The sequence below is a fragment of the Piliocolobus tephrosceles genome, chromosome 6, assembly GCF_002776525.5.
Source record: "Piliocolobus tephrosceles isolate RC106 chromosome 6, ASM277652v3, whole genome shotgun sequence".
Classification (NCBI taxonomy): Eukaryota; Metazoa; Chordata; class Mammalia; order Primates; family Cercopithecidae; genus Piliocolobus; species Piliocolobus tephrosceles.
The window spans coordinates 151,630,822-151,655,386 of NC_045439.1; the positions used below are offsets into that span (position 1 = coordinate 151,630,822).

Genomic DNA, 24,565 nt, shown 5'->3' on the forward strand with positions numbered 1-24,565 from the left:
AGGGCATCCCTGTCTTGTGCCAGTTTTCAAAGGGAATTTTTCCAGTTGGCTTTTTTTAAAAAAAAAATCAAGCAGCATTCTTTAGGCAATTTCAATCAAATGTCCATTATGAATGTACCATAATACTTACGATATACTAGGTACTCCTAAGGCCCAAGACTAGAATTCCAGTTCCCATGCTAGCTACGGTAAGGGAAAAATAAGGAGAAAGCCCAACAATCACAAAAATCTTATAAGAATGAATGAGTTACAAGTGGTAGTAGTGTGAGTCTCTTTCAGAAAAAAGGCTACAAAAATCAGAACAAATGGAGTTTAAAAACTTCTATAAAATACATCCCTTGGAGCCATAATGTCTCAGACTAGTGACAGAATGCAGTGGTGTGTGAGGTTTAACAACTGCCTTTGGTAGTGAGAGGTGGTGGGGCTGGAGAAGGGGGAAGCCCTGGTTGTACCATTTGCCAATTTCTGTGGTGTAAACACTCCCACTGTGGATGAATTTTAAGCTACCAATATGAGGTCGCGGTTTGTAGAGTCTGGAAAAGATGCTCACAGTCAGCTCTCACAAGCTGGAAAGAGCACCAGCATCCATTGGCTGTAGGCCAAATTCAGCCCACAGACTTGTTCTGTTTGGCCAGGAAAATGTTGGCCCACACAGTGCTTTAAAAATTCAAACAAATTGACAACATTTAAAACTCAGGATATTTTATTTTTTCTTGAAAAAAAAAAAAATCAGATCTAGAGCTGCTTTCTGAAGAGTAGAAGGCCTGGCAGCACCAGGCCCACATTCCTGCATGGCACTGGATGGCTGGCATAAAGTGGCCGCTGCCTTGTCGGTATACACAACTGTACTTTCGCCTAGCTGCAATCCCAACCAGGTCAGCTTCATTTATTCACTTGTTATTGACACTTGCCTGGCCCCTAGAGGGACGGGAGTCTGTGATCTCTAATTTAAAAGCATGAATGGACAGTTTTGCATCCAGATGTGAACTTTGGTCAAATCACTGGATAGGACTCCTCCCTAAGTTTCTGCATCTGTAACATTAACAGATTTGACCAAATTATCTCTAACTGCGATCTTGATCCAACACTGGCGTGCTTTATAAGTCACTGAATCTGAACAGTAAGAGAGGTATGCAGGTCCCTCCCGAGCAGCTTTTATGATCTGCATGTAGAGAGTTCCAAATGCGCCCACCAACATGCAAATAAAAAATTGAACATGTTATAAACTTGAGGTTAAATGTATTTTTATCTTTATATATTTTAGGTGTCCTCAGAAAATGAGAATCTAGATAATTTTAACTTTATCCATTAGGAAACAGCTATTTGTTACATACAGGTCGTTACACACACGCTGGAAGAGTCTGTGGGCTTTTTAACATTATACAAGGAAGAGTCTGCCCCATATTCCCAGTCCATTTACCATCTTAGCTAAATGGGGCTCAAAGTGTAAGTTCATTTCAAATTTTATTAGTTTTCCCTACCAATATTATCAGCAAAAACAAATAGCAGTGTAATATACCTTCAGTAAAGGATGATATCAGCTTGAGAGAACCGTCGACAGAAACAATACTTTTTTTAAAAAGTGCCTGTCTAACTTCATGTGTAAATGTAGAAGACACATTCAAATGACTCTTCACCTCCCAGATCTCAACCACAAAAGAAGCCACTTACAAGAGTCCTATACAGACCACATCATAAGCTACAGAATCATAGGAAGATAACGTGTGTCACAGGCATGAATGTCCAACCACAAAACTTTCACCCTGCATCTCTATTCATCCTAAAACACTCCTAGATTCAACAAAGTTATATTTGAGAATAATCATAAATATCTATGACAGACACTGATTCATAAATGTGCTGAATGTAAATCTGGATCATTCATACTAGGCTGATCTGAGGATGTACAAGTCAGTTTGCTGGTAAGTGAGTTTAGCCAACACCAACATCCCAAAGTGTAGTAGATCTTTCCCATCCTATATAGTGCTAACTGCAAACTTGGGGATTTTCAATAGTCTTAAGTGACAAACCTTCCTATAATAGAATAAACACAAGTTCAGAGTTTATGTCTCATCCTTTTTTGTTCCTGGAACAAATGGCAAGTCTTAACTAACAGTGACTGAAAAATAATTAAAAATAAATATATGTTGGGGGAGGTGGGCAGTGATGATATACCAGGTATTTTAAGTCTTAGTCTTCAATATGACTACTACTCCCAGGACAACCTCAGAAAAAGACTGGGCTTCACATAGAATTGCCTCAATTAGCAGGGGCTGGTGTTTGGTCAGGGAAAGACCCAGTACTTATATATTTAATTGAACAGCTATATTAAGAGATATGAATCTACTTTACTTTTTTCCTCTACTTGAATTGCTTTGTTTCCAAATATTTATTCTCACAGTCTTGAAGTTATTGCTTTAAGTATAATAGCTTTAAACATTTTTTAGCAACTGAATCATAGTATTTCAAACACATAAAAAAAATAGGTCCTGAGAAAATTTAACATTTTACTTTGGATGAAAAACTGCAGAGCCCTCGTTATCTCAATGAGATCCCAGCTATTTATAAGGTCACAGTTTGAACACCACAGTAGGTTAAAAAAACAAGCAAACTTTTACTTGCTGTCAGAAGCCAGAATGAATAGAAAAGATCACCCTTCAGCCAAGAGACGTAACTTGAAAATGACAAGACATGTTGCTGTTCCTTGGCATGAAAGAAGTTTTGGCTTACAAGGAAGGACTACTGACTCTTCACTATATGTTTCATGAAAGGGTAGGGATGGGAAGAGAGGAAAGAAAAGGTGAAGCAGGTATTAGTTCCTCAAAGTGGCTAGAACAGGGTTGGATTTGTGATCGGCATGTACCATCTTTCATACGTGGGTCACAGATTGGTCTACTCTAGCTTCAAACCCATGGACCAAACAATCCAGGATCTAGCTGTGTTCTGTTCCCCTAAGAAATGGAGAACTGTCATTCAGTTAGGAGTTTCACCCTAGCTGCTTAAATGTCTTCACTGTATATACAGCTCACTGTTTAAGCAACTTGACAGCAGAATGGAGAATGGAGAAACGTATCCTCAGGTGTACATTTGAAAACATCTCCCTTCAATAAAAAGACAATTGAAAACAAAGAAACATTTACTCTTTACCTATATTCTATATGATCTTTATGCCAGTGTATGACTTTATACATTAAGGTCACTTTTCAGATTTAATCTAGTAAAATACATACTGATTGTTTTGTTTCTAAGGAAAATTCAACCAATACGGCAAAACTGTACAAAATGTGTAATAAAAACAATGGCAAATTCAGTAAACTTTGTCAAAAGTTAAATAATAAAATATTATTAACCTATACTTCTATTGAACCTTTTTTCCCCCTGGAGAAGTATATAATTTCTCCTTATTGTACAAGCAATCATTCTGGTAAGGGTTATTACTTAGTAAACTAAAGTTTGATGCCTGAATATAGATTTTTAAAATGAAGCCAATATTCTAATCACATGAAAATTTCCCCCAATATTAATAAGAAATACAATTATAGCATGTGGATTCTTCTCAGAATAACATTATCTGAGGCTTTCTTCAACAACTCCTTTGCGAAGAATTCAAGCTCATATCCATTTCACAGCTACACAATCCAAAGATGCACAAATATCTAATAAAAGCTCAACGCTTCTTTTAGAAATTGAAGGGGTCATATACTAACATAATAACCTTTTAGAAGAGTCTTTAAAGCTAAGCTACAATGTAGCAACAAAGTAAAAAAATATAGAGAGAGAGAAAAAAATTTTTAAAGATTACTAAAGAAAACACATGAAATAATCATACTTTTTTCTTAGACATTCCTACCTAGTCCATGATCAATACAGAAAAAAACCCTAGATATCTTTCCTGGGTATATGAATATTAATTGTAAAGATCATGTAAATTAATTTTATTTCTATGGCAAAACTGTCAGTAGAATTTCCAGTTCAATAAAAGCCTTTCTCTCTCTTTCTGAGCTATTCTTACATATTATTCTGGAACTCAGGTCCACCACAACATTATGAGAAGTGTAGAAAATTGACCACAAACTGAGAATCAACTTTCATTTCAATTGAGAGAAACAAGGCCAATAGGAATAGTATTTCAATTAAGTACACCAAGTCCTACAGTATTAATTATGCATTGTAATGCTCCCTCATTCTTAAAAATCAGTGAATCTAGGTTTAAAAGGTTTTTTTAAGTGCTATTATATATCACTGTGAAATACTTAAAGCAAGTTTCTGTTAACTATACAATATTCAACTGATAATCAAATCTTACGTCTTCAGCCATACAACCGTTCTATATAAACATTTTCATTTTCTGTAAATCTATTGCCCTTCGTCTCAAAGCAAAACTGTGGTTTATGTTTCAAAAGGTTACTACTCAGACATTTCTTCTACTGTACATCAGCTACCTTCTAACAAAAATCATATTTACTTTTCATTAAAAACTTAGAGAGCTCTACACTGTGTCTATTTTACATGCCTTATTTCACTTCACCCTCACCACAGCCTCAAGAAACTGAACAAGAAGAGACAACAGAGTGAGAATGAGATTCTGGAGCCTGACTCTACTTGTGTATGATATCCTGCTTCCTCCACTTCCTAGCTGTTGGACTTCACCTCTCCTTTTACAGATGAGACAACTGTATCTCAGATAAAAAGAGATAGAGCCAAGTCATTTCTCAGGAACAAACTGTTAATAGGAAGCAAGAAGAATGGAATACAAGACTCCCTCTGGAAAAAGGAGGCATCTTAAAATGTATCAGGTATTGGGCGTGGGAGGGATTGTTCAAAAAAGACAACCATAACCAATGGCACACCAATTAAATCAAGCCACCTCAATAAGTGTAAGAGCCAAGTAAAACTGTGGTGCTTGTCCCAAGCAAGTTTTGTTAGCTGCTCCACTCCTTACCAGATTGGACTCCTAAGTTCACCACCAAGAACCACTAAGTTCAACAATGTACACAGCACAATACATAATAGGGCCAGCTTTAACTCATTTTCTGGTCAAGAGGGGTGAGGACTTCAAGAAGATGACTAAGTACATCGGTTTAAGCACAGGATGACCAGCCGGACAAGTTTTTACCTATTACTTTTGAGATCTTACTAGGAATAGGAATTTGAAATGAATATGAGTGAATGGTTGCCTATGTCATGATCTAAGAGTGGGAAGACAGTAGGAGACATGGACCAAGAGAGAGAAAAAAACCATGCTTCAAAATGTGGAAAACACCATTAGAAAAACCTAAGCCAGAATCTCTAAAGGCAGAGATACATCAAAATGATACAGACATCTATCTGTTTAGCAATTTATGGTATCAAGAGTTTGATTTACGATTCAATAGTACAGCCACTAAATAACTAATATATGGTAAGGGAACTCAAGGAAAAATTAAACTTGTGCCAGAGGGCTTGGTCTACTAGCAAAATAATTCACAACAAGGTATATCCTACGTATTGTAATCCTAAGAATGCTACTTAACCATATCTGAACTATTCAACCAATCCTTTGACTTCTAATATTCTATAGCTACGGGATGTGTCTTACACTAGTTTCCTCAGACTCCAAGCTATCCAAAATTAGTTACATTACCTTATCTATTTTGTTTTGTTTTATTTTGTTTTCAGAAACAGGGACCTGCTATGTTGCCCAAGCTGGAGTACAGTGGTTATTCACAGCCACAATTACAGTGCACTATAACTTCAAAACCCTGAGCTCAAGGGATCCTCACATCTCAGCCTCCTGAATAACTAGAACTACAGGTGCCTGGCTATTTTGTTGTTATTGTTGTTGCTGTTTGCTGTTGCTGTCTTAATACCCAAATAGTGCCACAAACATAGTGAGCACACTATTACAGACCACATGCTAATAAGTGGTGAAAAACTCTATAAATACCAATGAAAATCATCAGCTAATTGTAGGGCAGATCGTTTCACATAAAATGGCAGCAGTGGATGACACTGGTTAAATGAATATTCTGGTGAGAGAAATAGAGAATCACCATTAGGCAAACACCAGTAATAACTGCTTCACGAAAAAGTCAGTGGATACTAAAATGAATGGGAAAAGGGGGATGAGAAACAAGAAATTTGCATACTCTCCAAGTATATCCCCACATGGCATTTATTAAAAGGAACAATAGTAACTTTACAGCGCAGTTGTAATAGTTAAGAAAAAAAAACCTCAAAGGTAATCCCACACCAAGGAAACTGTGGGTTGTCTCAAAATGAAGAATTAGGGACGAGGTATTAGAAGGTTCTAGGAGCTGGAACTAGTCATGAGGTGGTCCTACTAGATATTGGTCAGACTTTGTCAACTAGGCAGTTTCCGAAACAGAGTTTATGAGTATGGGTTGAGCACATGAGGCTGAACAAGCGCGTGATAAAAGAGTTCAGGTGTGGTCAGTAATTGTAGCCTGGTCAGGTGGAGCCTATCTGTTTCGTGAGTCATAGCGCAGGTTTGCAACTTATGGCTATACTTCCACTCTCAAGTAATACATATGTAAGACTCTAGTGAAATGTACTAGTTCTACTGTACATTTTCAATTTTTCTTCTTGTCCTTATGAAGCAATGCCAATGTCATATGTTGCAAAATTATTTTCCTATCATAAAACACTGTTAGTTTTATTTGTTGATTATAAAGCTATTAAAGAGCTTCAGAATTTTAAAAATAATAATAATAATAGTAACATCAGAACTACCAGCTTCCGAGCACAAATCAAGGCAGACACTGCCTTAATCAAGTGAATAAGGTTAACGTCTCCAATAATAAGACATATGAAGTCCCAGACCCTGATGTAACGCACTAAGTAGGCCACACCATCACTTCCAAGGTACTCTTGCCAAAAGTGTTTACCCTCAGTCTAATAATGAGAAAACAAATATCAAACACAAATGAAAGGATATTCTATAAAATTCACCAGTACTCTTCCAAAGTGTCAAAATCATAAAAGACAAAGAAACAGTAAGAAACTGTCACAGACTGGAAATGACTTAAGACATTACAATTAAATCCAACGTGTGATCCTAGAAAAGGGACATCAGTGAAAAAAAAGCAAAGTTCAAAAAATGTGTCTGTAGATTAACAATATTGCATTAAAATTAACTTACTGATTTTGACAATCATACCATGGTAACGTTAACATTAAGAGAAGCTGGGTGAAGGGTATATGAGAATTCTCTGTCATGTTTCTGCAACTTTTCTGTAAGTTTAAAATTATCCCAAAAAAATCTCCCAAAAGTAACATATATATGGAGTGCTTGGCCAGGAAATTATAATGTAAAATATAACCTTATAAGTAACAGCTGATTGGACTAGGGGCTTCTAAGAATGTCCACAAGAAAGATTAGAAAATGTCAATCAATAAATGTGTCCTCAGCAAGTACTCAAATGCAGTATATCCTATGTTTTAGGTGCCGAAGGGCCCATTACAGAAAGTGTTCAAATACCATTATTTTGTTCAACACTATTTTGTTACAAAGTTGATGAGAATTTTAAAAAAATGATTCCTAGGTGGGGCCACTGTCTGTGTGGAGTTTGCACGTGCTCCTGACGTCTGCGTGAACTTTCTCCCAGTACCCTGGTTTCCTTCCGCATCTCAATGACGTGCGTGTTAGCAGAACTGGGATGTCTAAATGGTGCCAGTGTGAGTATGGGAATGTGTGTGAGTGCGTCCCGTGCTGGGATGGCTTCACACCTTGCAGCCTGAGCTGCCAGAGGCCACTTACAATCCTAAACTGGAATAAGCGGGTTGGTAAATAAATGAAGGAATAAGTGAATAAATGCATGAATACAAATTACTGTAAAACAAAAATTCATAAATCTATGATAATCATACAAACAAATGACAATAAAGATGCGGTACACAAGTGCTCAGCAAGCTCACCACATTTGTTATTATTTGCTTTTTGTGTTTTGTTTTTAGAGACAGGGTCTAACTCTTATGGCTCAGGCTGGACTGCAGTGGTACGTTCCTAACTCACTGCAGCCTCAAACTCCCAGGCTTAAGCAATCTTCTCACCTCAGCATCCTGAGCTGTTGGGACTACAGGCATGTGTCACCACAGCTGGCTAATTTTTTAATTTTTTGTAGAGACAGGGTCTCGCTCCGTTGAACAGGCTGTTTGCTTTTGAACACATGGTGGTAAGAGGTGCTTCTCACAAATTTCACTTTGCAAAGACATACTCTCAGATTTAACCCACTACCACTATGACCACCATCACTCACTGATTCACCAAAAATTGGGTAAATAACTATCTTGTTTAAGCTCACGTTAATTTCAGTGTTTAATATTACATGTGTTTTGAGTCTTTATTTAGAAGTTTGGTGATGCTATTATGACCAGAAAGATGCTATAGGAACTTAATTCTTGTTTATAACAATTAGCATATGGTAAAATTGCTCTCATTATACATTGTTTCACTTAAAGTTGCAGTCTCCAAAGCCCTACTGAAGACATTAAATGATGACTTACTGTATGGTAAAACTGTAGACACGAAAAGAACAGAATGACGGTGAATTTTGGAGTTGTAAGACATCACAGATCACCAAATCCTACTCCTTCATTTTAAAGTGAAGGATTCTGAGAGCAAGTAAAACACAGTGACTTGAAAAGACATAATTTTGTAACTTCAGTGAAAACAAGCCATGAAGAAGTGAGGCTATCCCAGAATTCAGAGTAAGAGGAAAAATTAAGCTGGAGAAAAAAATTAAGCTACATCTTCACCTCTCAGCATTTACTAAACTAAATTTCAGCCAGAAAGATTTAAAAATTCAGAATAAAAAACAAAGCCATAAAGAATCTAAAAGAAAATTTAGGTGAAATATTTTTTTCTTTCATATATTAGGATAGAAAAGAACTTCCGAAGTATAAAGGCAAAAATGTCAGGGAAAAAAAAAAGCATACACTGAAAAGTTAACCATATCCAAAGCAGAACAATATTTAAAATCAAACAACTCAGAAAATATATGCAACAAATACGGCATATATAGGACCAACGTCCTGAACATATGCAGATCAGTAAGTAATAAATCAATAAACAATAACAACAAACATGACAACAGAAAATTAGGCAAAGGATACCAAATAGGTATTTCGAAAGAAAATTAAATGGTCAAAAAAAGTTTGCAAAAAGGTACAATCTATAATAATTTTTAAAATGCTAACTACAAGATGTCATTCTTGATTGAACATATTAAAAATTAAATAATGACTCCCCTCCATACTGGAAAAGTTGCAGAGACAGACACTCCCATGCTCTGCTAGTAAAAGGACTAGTACAATTTTTTTAAATTTGTCAATATACATCAAAACCCTTGAAAACATAATTATTCTTTGATTTGAATTAGCTATTGATTGTCAAAGCGTCGCTGTGGACTTAAGAGTCCCTGAGACCCTCTCACAGGTCTACAGAGTCAACACCACTCTTTTTATAAAAATAGCAAGACATTATTTGCCTTTTGCTCTGTATTCACATTTGGACTCACGGTACAAAAACGATGGTGGGTAAAACTGCCAGCTCCTGAGCATAAATCAAGGCACAAATCAAGGCACCATAACTGTGCTAGTAGTCACTGTATTTACTGCCACACACGTGCAGGAAAAAAAAAAAAAAAAAAAAAAAAGACTTTCACTTAAGTTTATTCACTTATTAATTGCATTAAATCTCAACCCTTGAATACACAACCCTTTAACATTCTGTATGACTGGAGTAAATACAAAGCACATATACTTCTTATCAAAGTATGATGGTTGCCTCCCAGGAAGGCACTTGTATGATTGGTTGAGAGCTGAACTAGCTACTTTTTCTACGGAACACCATTTTTACTTGAATGAATGATAACCAAGTACGATTATTCAGATTTAAGTATCTGGCAGACATTTTCTCAAAAATAAACAACATGAGCCTGTCATTTCAAGGAAAACAACCGATAGCATTTGTTGCTAATGATAAAATTTGAGCTTTCAAGGGAAAATTCACATACTGGAATGCTCATATCCATCACCACAAGCTTGACAGCTTCAAATCTTACAGACTTCTGCTAAGATTAGAGATGATATTAACAAATGTAATTTTTTGATATTGTACAATGAAAGGTGACAACATTTGGAAGATCTGCATAACTCACAAGCAACATTTTACAAAGGAATAACGCATGATAACAAATCAGGCGTGGGTAAAAGATCCATTCAAAGTTCAAAATGGGCCAATGGATTGTCATATAGCAAGGTAACAATCACCTTGATATGGTGATTCACCCACCTCAGCCTCTGCAGTAGCTGAGTAGCTGGGTCTAAAGGCACATGCCACCACACCCAGCTACTTTTCTGGATTTTTGTTAGAGACAGGGTTTTGCTATGTTGCCCAGTCTGATCTCGAACTCCTGGCCTCAAGCGATCCTCCCATCTTGGCCTCCCAAAGCACTGGGATTACAGGCGTGAGCCACCACACCCACCCCTAAATAGCTCTTTAATCCCTTCTTTTGTGGATTAGTAGTTCAGCTCTCTCTAAATAAAGTTTTCCTGTGGAAGGAGAGTTAGTTATTTATTCCCTGTATGGCATTTGGGAGAAGTGAAAAAGATGTGAGTATATCATGAATAAGAAAGAAAAGAGCGTAAGAGAATACGTCAGACAGCATGGTGCCTCACAGGAAGAGAACCTTTCATAAGTGTTGATAAAGTAACAGACACTTACTTATTGTGGAGTAGACAAGGTATTTGCTAGAGAAAAGAAAGAAGAAGAGAAAAAGACGGAGAGGAAGAGAAAGAAAAGCAGAATTACAAGTGATTGCACACATAGTGAGAGGAGAATATAAAAATGTATGCTTTTTCTTAAAACTGCCCAGAAAAATCTACCTATTCCCTTGGCTGACTAGTCTTTACTCATTTCACTGTTCATGTGCAGAACTGGCAAGAGTTAATGACAGAAAATTAAATTATATGTCAATTTTGTTCCTTCTTAGCAAGTCTGATAAAATACTAAAGGCTATAAAGGGATAAATATTGCCCTAAATCAAATCTGGATAATATTGGAAAGAGACTCCTTCATTTTACAGAGTAGGAAAACCAAGTCCTTCAAAAAGTGAAGTCATAACAGAACTCAAACTTATGCTTCAATTTGTACTTTATTACGTATTATCCAATAATCTCTCTTTCCTCAAGAAATTACTTCTGTGGTGATGTTTGCTCGGGGGCTGAATACGTCAAGGATGGGGAAGTTCTCCATTAGGGACAACCATGCTCAGTGCCACAAAACTAAACGGTACAGGTTTGGATTTGGTTTTTCATTAGGAAAAAAGTTTAAAAAAAAGATCTGCTTTTCAACACAACATAAACACAGTGACCTGGTTGCCCTCAACTGGTTCCTCATGTAATGTTTGGGTCTCAGTTTCCACTTCATTAAAATTAGAAATCTGTATCATTCCCAAAGTCCTTTCTTAGAAAGTTGGATAATTCTAAAATCGCTGAAAAACGAAGTGTTTGAGGGAGGACGGAAGTATGAAATACACCCGGAATGTGTGTATATATAATATATAAGGAGAAACTTCAGATCTGGTTGTTCAAATGGCCAAAGACCCAAGAGTGGAATCCCTGGGGTACCCTTCTCTCTGATTGGATTGAGAACCCCTGAGGTCACTTAATTCCACAGTCAACAATACAAGCCACAGTCAAACAGCATGAAGCCGCTTTACCCCTATGCTCCCTTGTTTGTTTCCAGTGGCCAATTGAAAAGGGTTCTCCATTTCCTCCTTTCGAATCTACAATTCATATTCCCACCCATCATTCATTCCTAGTATCTGTCAATTAACCTCTGGTCATTTATGAAGCACCTACTATGTGCACCCATCACCTAGCACAGACCACGTCTTCTATAAATATCTGTTGACTTGAATTTAATTGTAAGGCCTTGGGAGGCTGCCATGAACTCATCGTTAAGAGTTTTGTGCGGAAGGCGAGTGAAAGAAGAAATCTTTTTTCGCCAACCTTGACCTCCTAACGCCTGACACTGGTGTTCCTCCCCACTAATGTGTGACACATGGTTCCTAAGCGCTGCCTGGGCGGCCCACGCACTGCTGCTGCAGGCAAAGGGCTGTGAGAGGGGAGAGATGGACACTTACCTGGGAAACCTCTGCTTCAGCTTCCTCAGGCTCTGCCTGGTGGGCGGCACAGACACTAGGCACTGGGCTATCTCCTCGTACTGAGCTTTGGTCAGTATCATGTTGGGCCAGGGACTAGGAGGTGGCGGGAACAAGGGAAAAACACCCTGGGGCTCGAGTAGCCTTGGTGCCGAGGGATGAGGGACAGGCAAACAGCGGCACAGGCCCGGGTCCTCGCCTGCTTGGTTTGCCCCAATCCCCCCTGAAACACACCCCTAGCTGCAAAAGCGAGGCGGAGACTCGCCGGATATCGAGCTCCACCGGCACCTCCGCGGCGGGGGCGGGCTGTGCACCGGAGGGCCCTTGCTTGGCTTACTGAGCAGCCGCAGTGGGTGCGGCCGAAGGCAACTAGCCGCCATGTCAGTTAAGGGCAAACCAACCAGGAAGTAGCGGCCACCCTTGGAAAGGCGCCGCGCCGGAGTTTCAGCGGGCAGATAGGTATCCCAGGCATCGCCCACCTGGGATCAAAGGATCAACAAGGAATGCTTTGTACTCTCCCAATTACTAGAAGCCAGGGCGGCCTGACGCACAGACCAGGAGGCAGGTCTCATGAGTGCCCCGCGATCCTTCAGCGTGAGCCCCCGAAAGCCCCTGCCAGAGCGCGCGATTTGAATACGCTTCTCAACGCGCCAGTTTGAGCGCTCCTGGCAGAGGAGACCGGCCTGCCGAGAAACCATGTCTTCACTCCACCAAGTCTGTCATGGGTCGAGCAGGAAAACTCACTAGGGTCGCTGTAAACATAGTTTAGCTTGTGTTGAGGAAGTCCTACAACTTCTGTACATCGCGTGGAAGGCAGTTTTGTCCTTGTTGAGAAGCAGACTTGAAACAAATCCGACGTCATCAAACAGCCGGCAGTAAAGAATGTCACTTTCCTTGCAGTGAGCTGCTTAAGGACTAAAATCGCATCTTACTGTCGTTGTAATCCAATTCTCAGAAAATAGTAGGCGCTCAATAAATGTTTGGAGTAATGAGCCACTCTTTTTTTGTTTTCCATATATATTATGAATGGATCTCAGTTCTCCTAAAGCAATTTATTGGTGTATCAGTCCCTCCTGTAATCTCTTTTCTAAAATCTCTTTGGTTCTTAGAAGGTCGTGTGTTGTGTTTCTCTTCTGATTTCAACTAGTTAAGCAAATGAAAGCAAAGGTGCTTAGACTTTAGAGCACCTGTAAGTGGTTTAAAATTTTTCATCTGGATTGATGTCTGGATTGGAAGTTTTAGATACACCTCCTTGAATAAATTCCTTAATCCATCGAAGCCTCATTTCTTTTGTCTGTAAAACTGATTTAATTCATGGGGGTGTTTTATCTGTGTATGTTTGATTTAGAGATGGGGTCTTACTCTGTTGCCCAGGCTGGAGTGCAGTGGCTCCATCATGGCTTACTGCACCCTCGAACGCCAGGGCTCCAGCCATCTTCCCACCTCAGCCTCCCGAGTAGTTGGGACTACAGGCACATGCCACTACACCTGGCTAATTTTTAAAATTTTCTCTGGAGATGAAGTCTCCCTCTATCGACCAGGCCAGTCTCAACACTCCTGACCGGAAGTGATGCTCCAGCCTCTACCTCCCACAGTGCTAGGATTACAGGCATGAGCCACTTTGCCCGGGCATGGGCTGTTTTTAAGATTAATAGGCGAATACAAATAAAAGATCACATAGCGTGATGTCTAGAAGATAGTCTATGTGAAATATTAGGTTGGTGCAAAAGTAACTGCAGTTTTGGCTATAAATAAATAGACTAAGTAAGACTACTTGATAAAAATGGACAGGGTGTTTACTAGGTATTGTTTTACAGGCTCCCAATGCACAGGCTCGCTTAATCCTCATAACTTCCTGCGAGGCAGGTACTATTGCTATTATCTTCCTCTTCCCTTTTGTACAGAGTGAATAAACAAAGACATAAAAAGGTTAAGGAACTTCTAGAGGTCATGAGGATAAGTAGCAGTAGTAAGATTTAAACTCCTGAAATCTGGTTCCAGCGTCAGTGCTCTTGCCAACTTCCAGTAATGCTTAATTACTACATCAAACAGTCACACCGTCTTAAGCTAAAGGTTAAGGATTTTTTTTTTTAAGGGAATATTGTACATTTCAAAGAATCTTTTAGCCTGGGTTTTTAAAAACTTTACTACTTTTAACTTTCTGAGGCATCTCAAAAGTCCGATAGCAACAGTGGATCCTGAATTTAACAACCATAGTTTTTCCTGAATATTTACATCAGAATGTTTTCTTCCCATATGCTTTGCATCTAGCTCTGATTGTGTGACATTAGTACATAACTATTTATTTATGGCAGCGTGGCCTGGAGTTGCCACCTGGCTAGTTTGTTGCTGACCCTGCCATGACTTTTACATGAAAGCTAGCTGACGATAAGCAGACACCACTTGATCCTCATTCCTTTCCCCTTCCCAACTTTACTCTTTCCTTCGCAGCCATCAGATTTTTATAGAAAACATCAGTTCAAGGATGTTTGCACCAGTTATGTTTTTAATTTATTTCTTCTAAAACAAAAACAAAAAAGGGACACATGTGCAGAACGTGCAGTTTTGTTACGTAGGTATACACGTGCCATGGGGGTTTGCTGCACCTATTGACTCCTCCTCTAAGCTCCCTCCCCTCACCCCCCCACCCCCACAACAGGCCTTGGTGTGTTGCACCACTTATTTTTATAACAGCTCTTCTCTCTGGCTCTTGTCCTGCATTCACCATCACAACCCTTCAGAAAAATGCCAGGGTTATTTTTCTGTTTTTATTTTTAACATGTTGGCAGTTTATAATTTTGACCCAAATCCAGTAGATTGTTTAGAATTAGTGCTGGGAAAAAACCACAGTTATGTTGCTGTTTTCATTGGCAGTGACAGTAATGTTGTTTATTAGACACAAAATAGAAGCAAAAAAAGCAGAAATTTCTAGTTGTTGTTGTTTAGGGTTTTTTTTTTTTTTTTCTTGTAACGTAAAATAGCTAGAATAAGCTGATTATTCCTCTAAGGTGTCTTTTCTCCCTCCCTTAGCCTCCACCAGCTTGCTGCCATCTCTCATCATAGCCCATGCCCCTCATCTAATGATGTTACTTCTTCTAGAGCTGCCTCTCCATTCCTGAAGTTCCCCACTGTTTCTTAGTCAGCCAGCAAGACCATTTCCCCACTAAATGGGGTAGAATCATGAAATGAAAACACAAAACTAAAAACCCAAAAACTGGCTACCTGTTGAAAATCAGCCATAAAATGTGTGGCCTTTAGCAACTGACAGCCTAATTCTGAATGTCCTCAGTGGGAGAAAGAATCTAAAATATGGAAAAGGTAGAGGAAATCAGCAAGAAAATGTGTCAAAGTGGGGACCAGTACAGCTCCCTGGCAGGGAGGCATCTGAAGGTCATTGCAAGAAGGGTACTAACACAAAAGACTAAAAGTGGGAATAAGCCAGTCACATGCATGGGAAAGCTATTCTGGTCGGAGCGAAGAGTTCTAGGCAGAGTAAAAGGAGTTGAGGATGTTTGACCTTGGAAAGAGCTAAGTCATGTTTTCCAACAGACTGTTGTTCACTGAGTCTGCCAGATCCAATGCATGTTTTAAAAAAATAAATACTGACATGTTGTTTTTATATATTGTAAAATCGAATTCTTTTGATGCAGTCTCAAAGTTATCACATGGATTTAAAAAAATAATTGAAGTTTATTAACTGGATAGAGAAAAAGAAGGGAGCTAATATTATTTGAGCCCCTATTATGCACAGTCATTATCCTATTATACCTTATCTCACTTAATCTTCACAATGACCCTATGCTGTAGAGTTTATAGTCCCTGATTTACAGATTAGGAAACTGAGACTCAAAGACAGTAAGGACTTACATGATGGGTCCACCTACTAAGTTGCAAAACCATGATTTGAACCCAAGTTACTCTTCTTATAAAGCCTCATGTTCTCTATTGCACTGTATTGTATTGTAGTTCAAAAAAGATTTAGAAAACTTTCGTTGAATTACCCCAGTGAAGCATTTATTCTATGAAATGGCCTGAAATAGCTGGCTGCTTCTTTGGCTACCAGATGCCTGTTAAAGGGGCAATAACCTTCAATTTTGACATGTAGCCAAAACACACTTTGAAAAATATTGTTTGGCCACTTTGACTAGAAAATATGTTATATTTTTTACTTTGTACAATGGGCCACCACCTTAAGTAATATATCTCTTGAAACCACAGGTTATGTCTCTTTACTTGCCATCCTTGAATGACAAGTCATTTTTATGCTGGCCCCCAGATAATACAAGCTCCTAGCAAACAATAAAGACCAGAAAAATTCAGTTGTTTAGGCCCGCAGCAATTACTCAATGTAACGGCTTAAGGAAAACAAAGGAAACCTGTGATGGGATGGGAGGATGTCCTACACCGTGATGATGAAGTAGTTATGCTAAAAGGTCAGGGAAGACCAGAAGCCAAATGTTGGTCCCTTCATGCAAGTCAATGGTAAACGAACTCTTTATCTGTGAAATCAGTTGGTCTGATTCCAGAAGATCACGTGTAGATGTAGGATTTCATTGAAAAGCCATTGCAAACAGAAACTATGTCTCATGTGCACATAATGGCACCTCCTCAAGCCTTTGTTATTCAATATTACTAAGAACTAATGTTTTGGAGGAATAGTGCTAAGCACCTTACATACATATATCTTCCCTTAAGTCTTAGATCCAGCCCCAGGAGGTAAGTACTATTGTTACATCCACTTTCCAGGTTAGAATACTACAGTGTAGAAGTGGCTTTTATTTAACTCATCAGTTATTTTACAACATTCTAGAACAGTGTTTATCAAACTATCTGTTTTGAGGTCCTAGTTTTTCCCCAATTTGTCATGGGTGGACAAATTTGTAAAATAAGAAATGAATTAGTCAAAGCATGAAATTTAAAAAGACACATATAAAATGTAAGCCCCCAATTTGTTAGGAGATCCTATAGACGTGCAATTACTTGACAAATTAACATAAAAGATTCTAAAGGTTTATTTTCACTTTCTCTACTTAGTACATCATGACATGTAACAAAAAGTTTGAGGACCAGTGCTGGTTTGCTCACCACATTTTGAGTAGCACTGTGTCTTACAAAGTCAATATTGTAAGCCAGCTATGTGCAAAGGCCAAGGGCTGATTCCAAAGTCTAGAACATCACATTTTTCATGTTCCCTTAGAAGAGGAGTGTAAGACGTGTAAGCATCAACCATCATTATTATTACCATTATTCTACTATATTTAGTTCTTCTCAAGTTATGCGTGTTTACTAAGGTTAACAATGCAAATCCTTACATGCTATTTAATTATGCACCTTATGATGTCAACACCATGTGTTTTTATAGCACAAAACCCATTTTTTTTTTTTTTTTTTTTTTTTTTTGAGATGGAGTCTCACTGTGTCACCCAGGCTGGAGTGCAGTGGCGTGATCTCAACTCACTGCAACCTCCGTCTCCCGGATTCAAGTGATTCTCCTACCTTAGCCTTCCAAGTAGCTGGGATTACAGGCACCCACCACCACGCCCAGCTAATTTTTGTATTTGTAGTAGAGACGGGACTATGTTGGCCACGTTGGTCTCGAACTCCTTACCTCAAGTGATCTGCCCACATCAGCCTTCCAAAGTGCTGAGATTACAGGCTTGAGCCACTGCGCCAGGCCCCCAATTTATTCTTTAGATTATAAACCCATCAATCAGAGCTCATATACCTCTTCTGTTCTGAATCACACTCAGAACACATTGGCACATGATAAAGGCTATTAATTGGCATGTGCACACTTACTATCACTGCATTTGACAAAGATAAGGAACATAAAGTAATGTTTTTATAGGGACAATTTCTCTTGAGTGTGTGTTACAGCAAAGGGAGATGTGTGAGCATGTTTGTTGAAGAAACACTGAAGCCTCTTACATTTTCTCTCAGGCTCATCAGGGACTGTTGGATAAATTGCAGACAATTTGTATACCCTATTCCTACAGGACTAAACCTCAGATATAATTTCTGCAGATGTCAATCACTCTTCTTATCCCAAAGACCATGCTGCAAAAAATATACATACTGTGTTCTGAGGGTTTTCTCACATTTGTAAATTCAGAAATTGAAAGAAGCTATGTTGGTGGAGTAGAGGGTTTCTATTGGGGTGAGGGGAGAGGAAAGGAATGAGAGTCAAGGAATCAAGTCTGTCCTTAATAAGCACTTCTTTCAATATCAGCTAGAGTTGGAAGCACATGTCAGATGGCGATTAGCTGTAAGTCCCTTCATTTAAAAAATTACTCTATCTTGGCCAGGCACAGTGGCTCATGCCTGTAATCCCAGCACTTCGGGAGGCTGACCTCATTTGAGGTCAGGAGTTCGAGACTAGCCTGACCAACATGGTAAAACCCCGTCTCTACTAAAAATACAAAAATTAGCCAGGTGTGGTGGTGTGTGCCTGTAATCCCAGCTATTTGGGAGGCTAAGGCAGGAGAATCGCTTGAGCCTGGGAGGCAGAGGTTGCGGTGAGCTGAGATCAAGCCATTGCACTCCAGTCTGGGCAACAGAGTGAGACCCTGTCTCAAAAAAAAAAAAAAAAAAAAAAAAAAAAAAATTACTCTATTTTGCCTTCCCACTGGGTTAGACTTTCAAAAGAGCAGACAAGAGGCCAGTCAGTATTTATAACCCTTTCCCTCTCATGACTGATAGAGAGTTAAGGGAAAGAATTCCTTCTGAGATAAGTATAGCTATAATAATAGTAATAATAGGTTCCTTTCTTCTGAGAAAATGAAGGTATGTTATACAGTTATCTAATGTAGTGCCATCACGTACTCTATAACTGCCATTATCGTACCTCCTTGGCATATGGGGAAACTAAGGTACAAAATGGCTTGGAATTTTAATCAGTTTCTTTAGATTTCATTTTTAAATGTGAAGATATAAAAACACACCTCTCTTTTTTAAACTTAATTTCTTTTTTTATGAGCATGAAAGAAATATGTTTTTCGTGGCCAACAACAAAAGATCAGATATTATAAATCATCCATTATCCCATCACTTGGAAACCACCATAATAACCACATTGACATCATTCCTTCCAACCCTTTTTCTGCAAAATTTTTTTCTATACATAGAGAAAATCAAACTTGATATACACCTGGAGTCCAGCTCTTTTCTATTTCTATTACACCATGAGCAAGGTATTCTTTTTCTAATTTGTTAATTATTTACCTAAATAAATGATTTCTTAGCCCACATATTCATGTTTCATAGTTCAGGAACACAGGTCAGTGACGAACTTCTATGTAATTCAATCCAATTCAACCCCCCAAAATCCTTCTTTTTTTTTTTTTTTTTTTTTTGAGACAGAGTCTCTCTCTGTCACCTAGGCTAGAGTGCAGTGGTGCAATCTCAGCTCACTGCAAGTTCCACCTCCCGGGTTCACACCATTCTCCTGCCTCAGCCTGCCGAGTAGCTGGAACTATAGGTGCCCACCACCATGCCCGGTTAATTTTTTGTATTTTTAGTAGAGACGGGATTTCACCTTGTTAACCAGGATGGTCTCAATCTTCTGATCTTGTGATCCATCTGCCTCAGCCTCCCAAAGTGCTGGGATTACAGGCATGAGCCACCACACCCGGCCTCAACCTCCCCAAATTCTTTATATTCCAAAATCACTTTGCACTCTGAAAAGTACCAGTCTTCCTCATGTCCTCAAAATCTTTCATGGAATTATAATTTCTGTAGAAATCTGTGTATGCCTTCTTTCTTGGTTCAGCCACAGCAAACTTAGAGAGCTGTAACCTGCCAGAATACCACAACTTCTCCAACAATGTGAAACCACAGATACTTGGCCAGAAGGCCATACATCTGAGGTTTCGTCAAAACACTGGAAGCCATGGTACCTATTTTCCTTGATAGGTGTGTCAGCCTCAACACCACTCTCCTTCCTGGCTGATGGAGAAATAGATGACCTGCACTGTGAGCAAGGCACTCTTAAGAACACTTGGTAATTTAGACCCTAATTTCATATTAAGAATAGAGTAGTAGGTTGTATAGTTAGCACATAGACTCTCACAAGACAGTCCTTGAAATGAGATCCTTGGTGTGGCTAGCAGGAGGCTAGGCCATCCTTCAGTTCCATCAACAAGCTGCAATTCAGACAATGTAGAAATGATGTAATGGGCCCTCTGGAGCAAGGTGGAGATTTCTGTGACTGATGGACAGCTTTTCTGGGCATTCCATTTGCAGAGCTATGATTGAAATCATGTCAGTGAGCTTCCTACCACATGTACATTCTGTCAGTCATCATGTTGACAGAGGGGCCAGCATGCATTTTTTTTTTCAGCATGACTACTAGTTGTATCTGAACATTCAGATTCATTACAGCCCTTGATGCAGGGAGCAAATGTTTTGCATTGCCCAGAGGACAGTCACACTGGATGCCAATCTTCGTGCCAGAAGAGCTTGGGTTTCCATTTCACTTTCAAACAACAGTAAAAGGTTTAAATTGGTACAGGGATGACAGAGATTTAAGGTAATGGTGTGGGCAGGGAGCACAGAGGTGGGGGTTTAAGGAACACTTAAGCTCTATGCACAGAAATCTACTTATAAAAAACAACATGTTGAATTATTTGTATAGATAGGAATTTTTAAACATGATATAAATTCTACTTAAGAGGCAAAGACCAAGGTAACTCACTTATACCAACTCCTCTTAAGAAAATATGGACATTCACTTGCTGGGCGCAGTGGCTCACGCCTGTAATCCCAGCACGTTGGGAGGTCAAGGTGGGCGGATCAGGAGGTCAGGAGTTCGAGACCAGCCTGCTCAATATAGTGAAACCCTGTCTCTACTAAGAATACAAAAATTAGCCGGGCATGGTGGTGTGTGCCTGTAGTCCCAACTACTTGGGAGGTTGAGGCAGAAGAATCGCTTGAACCTGGAAGGCAGAGGTTGCAATGAGCTGAGATCGTGCCACTGCACTCCAGCCTCCAGCCTGGGAGACAGAGTGAGACTCCGTCAAGAAAGGAAGGAAGGAAGGAAGGAAAGAAGGAAGGAAGGAAGGAAGGAAGGAAGGAAGGAAGGAAGGAGGGAGGGAGGGAGGGAGGGAAGGAAGGAAGGAAGGGGGGGAGGGAGGGAAGGAAGGAAGGAAGGAAGGAAAGAGAAGAAAATATGGACATTCACAAAAACTCACTTATTCGCAGATATTTACTGAGAGCTACCATGTACCAGGCACTGCTCTAGGCCACGTGCATAAGCAATATATGGAACTGTCAAAGTCTCTGACCTCAAAGTTTATATCCTTCAATAAATTAGATTTACTTTATCAAATGATTATTTCATATTCCAGTTAAAAGCAAGCTAAAGAGCCATGACAATGAGATGTAATACCTGGTCCTAGACTGGATTCTGTATTGAACAGGAAAAAGTGCTATAAAGGATATTATTGGATGAACTGTCAAAATTGGAATGCAAATGATAGATTGGATTATAAAATATTGTTTAATATATATATAATGTAAATAATCTCCCCATTGTTAGGAAATACACACAGACGTGTTAGAAGTGAAGATCCATGATGTATTTATAAGTTATCCTAAGTGGTTAAAAAAAAAAAGAATCAAGATCAGTGAGAGAGCTGGGCATGTTGGTGCACACCTGTGGTCCCAGCTATTCAAGAGGCTTACGTGGGAGGATTGCTTGAGCACAGGAGTTGTGGGCTGTCGTGTACTATGCCAATTGAGTGTCTTCCCTAAATTAGGCATCAGTGTGGTGACCAACCTAGAGTAGGGGACCACCAGGTGAGGACAGGTGAAATGGCCTAGGTCAGAAATGGAGCAGGCCGAAACTCCTCTGTGTCTGGGCAACATAGCAGTGAGACCCCATCTCTACAAATTAAAGAAAAAAAAAGAATTGTAAATAAAATGTTGTAAGATGTCAACAACAGGTAAAATTTTCCACTCTTTATTGTATACAATTTTTTGTAACATTTTGGTAAGTTTGAAATTATTTCCAAATTAAAAAAATTTTTTTTGGTTATTGTTGTTTTTTCTTATTTAGGTGGTCTTTATTTCCACATCTCCAACAGGGAGTCTGGACACAAATTGAACATACTCATGAAATCAACACCCAGGTGAAGAGGTACACCAGTACCTCAGAATGCCCCACCCCAGTATCCTTCCCACCGTTAACCATTCCCCTGACTTCTAACACCATGGATCGGTTTTGCTTATTTCTGTACTTTTTCTCTGAATAGAATCATACAGTGAGTACTCTCGTGGTGAGGATTCTGACCTCTTTTGCTTGACATCATATCTGTGAAATTTATCCATGTTGCTGTGCATAGCAATATTTTCATTCATATTTGTTGCTGCACGGTGGTATTTGACCCTGTGACTTTACCACAACTTCAACTGTGGATGGACATTTGGTTTGGTGGATGGACGTTTGGGTTGTTTCAAGTTTGAGGCTACAGTCAGTGGTTAGCAACATTCTTGCCCATGTCTCAGTGGACATAGCTCTTGTTTCTGTGGTGTACACACCCAGGAGTGGAATTGCTGGATCACAGTTTATGTGTATGCTCAGCTTTTGGTAGATACCGCCAGTTTTCCAACAGAGTCACACCAGCTTACTCCATTCAGGCTATAACGAAACACGTTAGCCTGGCTATTTTGTAAACAACAAGAAATTATTTCTCACAGTTCTAGAGTCTGCGAAGTCCAAGATCAAGATGCCAGCAGAATCAGTGTCCAGGAAGGGCTCTCTGCTTCAGGCACACGGTGCCTTCTCACTGCATCCTCACATGGTAGAAGAGACAGAAGGGCTCCCTCAAGCCTCTTTTATAAGATGCTAACCCCATTCATAACCTCCACCCTCATGACCTAACCACCTCCCAAAGGCCCCACCTGTTTTTTTTTAACCTACTTTACTTCGTAAAATGAGTGAAAACATAATGTTCTTAAATCATGTGGCAAACTCCTCTCAGTCATATGATTTGTAGACATTTGATTGACATGCTGATTTTCTCAGGACCTCAAAGATGGGCTTGTGTCATCTTTGTGTCATTGAGATTCACGGCATAAATAAGGCAAGGCATTCCACATCTTTCCTTCTACCTCCCCCCAAAATGAACCATAGATACTTTCTGTTTCATCAAAGTACCTAGTGATTTTCTTTTATATCTACAGTAAATATATTATTATTATTATATAATTATGCCAGCCACTGTGTATTTGTAATTCACTTTCTCTGGGCTAATAAGCACCCTAACGATCTCAGCTATATGCTAGAAGCAGGAAATGCTACCAAATAATTCATTCAAATTTCTGTCTTGCTTAGAACTGCACTACTGTCTGATTCATTCATTCCATCCTGCCTGTCTACCTGCCTACCTGCCTGTCTGTCTTGCCTTTCTCCTTCACAAGAGTAAGACAATTCTCCCAGCCTCCTTCCACTATCTACCCTAGTTCTCTTGCAGGTTTTTACCCTAATAAATCCCTTGCATGTCAAATCCTGTCTTGGCCTCTGCTTCCCAGAGAATCTAGATTAATATGTCCTCCTATCTTCAAAAACATGTGTAGAGAACTAGAGGTTACACCTAGTCACCTTATTAGATATGAGTGTTTCCCAAGGCTTCATCTCAGCAATACATAAAAAAAAATCTTCTAAGAAGGCAGTCTAATGTAATGCTTGATACTAGAATTTGAAGTCAAAAGGACTCAGGTAGAGAAATTAGTTGGATGATCTTAATATTCAATGGAATTAAATCTCTTCCACAGTGATATACATATTAGACAGTAAAAGAAACAGACTTCTTTTTCTGTCTGCCTCTTTCTTACATATCATACAGAGTTTCCTTGTTTCTAAAGACAGCAAAGTAACTGAGTAACTAGAGGTAAACTTCTTTTTTTACCTCTAGTAAAAACTAGTAACTAGAGGTAAAAGTAACTAGAGGTAAACTTCTTTTGTTACAGTCAAACCTCTATTTGCTTCCCCAAGGAAACTTAACTGTACACCCAGATGACGTGAATTACATTTTAACTATTGTAATTCTCCAGGCTTACATTCACCTGTACTCTCTTAGATGTCATCATGTCCACAAATAACTAATCTCAGTTTGGTTCTCTCTTAGAGAATAACTCTTATTTCTGTCTTGCTATTAGCTCAACATATAATAACAAATCTGGCCGGGTGCAGAGGCTCATGCATGTAATCCCAGCACTTTGGGAGGCTGAGGCAGGTGGACCACCTGAGGTCAGGAGTTTGAGACCAGCCTGACCATTATGATGAAACCCCATCTCTACTAAAAATACAAAAATTAGCCAGCAGAGTGGCGGGCGGCTGTAATTCCAGAGACTCGGGAGGCTGAGGCAGGAGAATCACTTGAACCAGGGAGGCGGAAGTT

The 24,565-nt window shown here is 39.2% G+C and overlaps 1 protein-coding gene across 6 annotated transcripts in view; it reads right to left on the reverse strand.

Moving 5' to 3' along the window:
• The window catches only part of C6H15orf41 (chromosome 6 C15orf41 homolog), a 230,905-nt gene extending 218,395 nt beyond the window's left edge, over nucleotides 1-12,510 (reverse strand). For all 6 annotated transcript variants that reach the window (XM_023230243.2, XM_023230241.2, XM_023230242.1 and 3 more), the window contains exon 1: nucleotides 12,150-12,510. In XM_023230243.2, the coding sequence (XP_023086011.1) occupies nucleotides 12,150-12,250 (101 nt within the window). In that variant the 5' untranslated portion in view covers nucleotides 12,251-12,510. The remainder of the gene's footprint in view (nucleotides 1-12,149) is intronic.
• Between the last annotated feature and the right edge of the window lie 12,055 nt (nucleotides 12,511-24,565).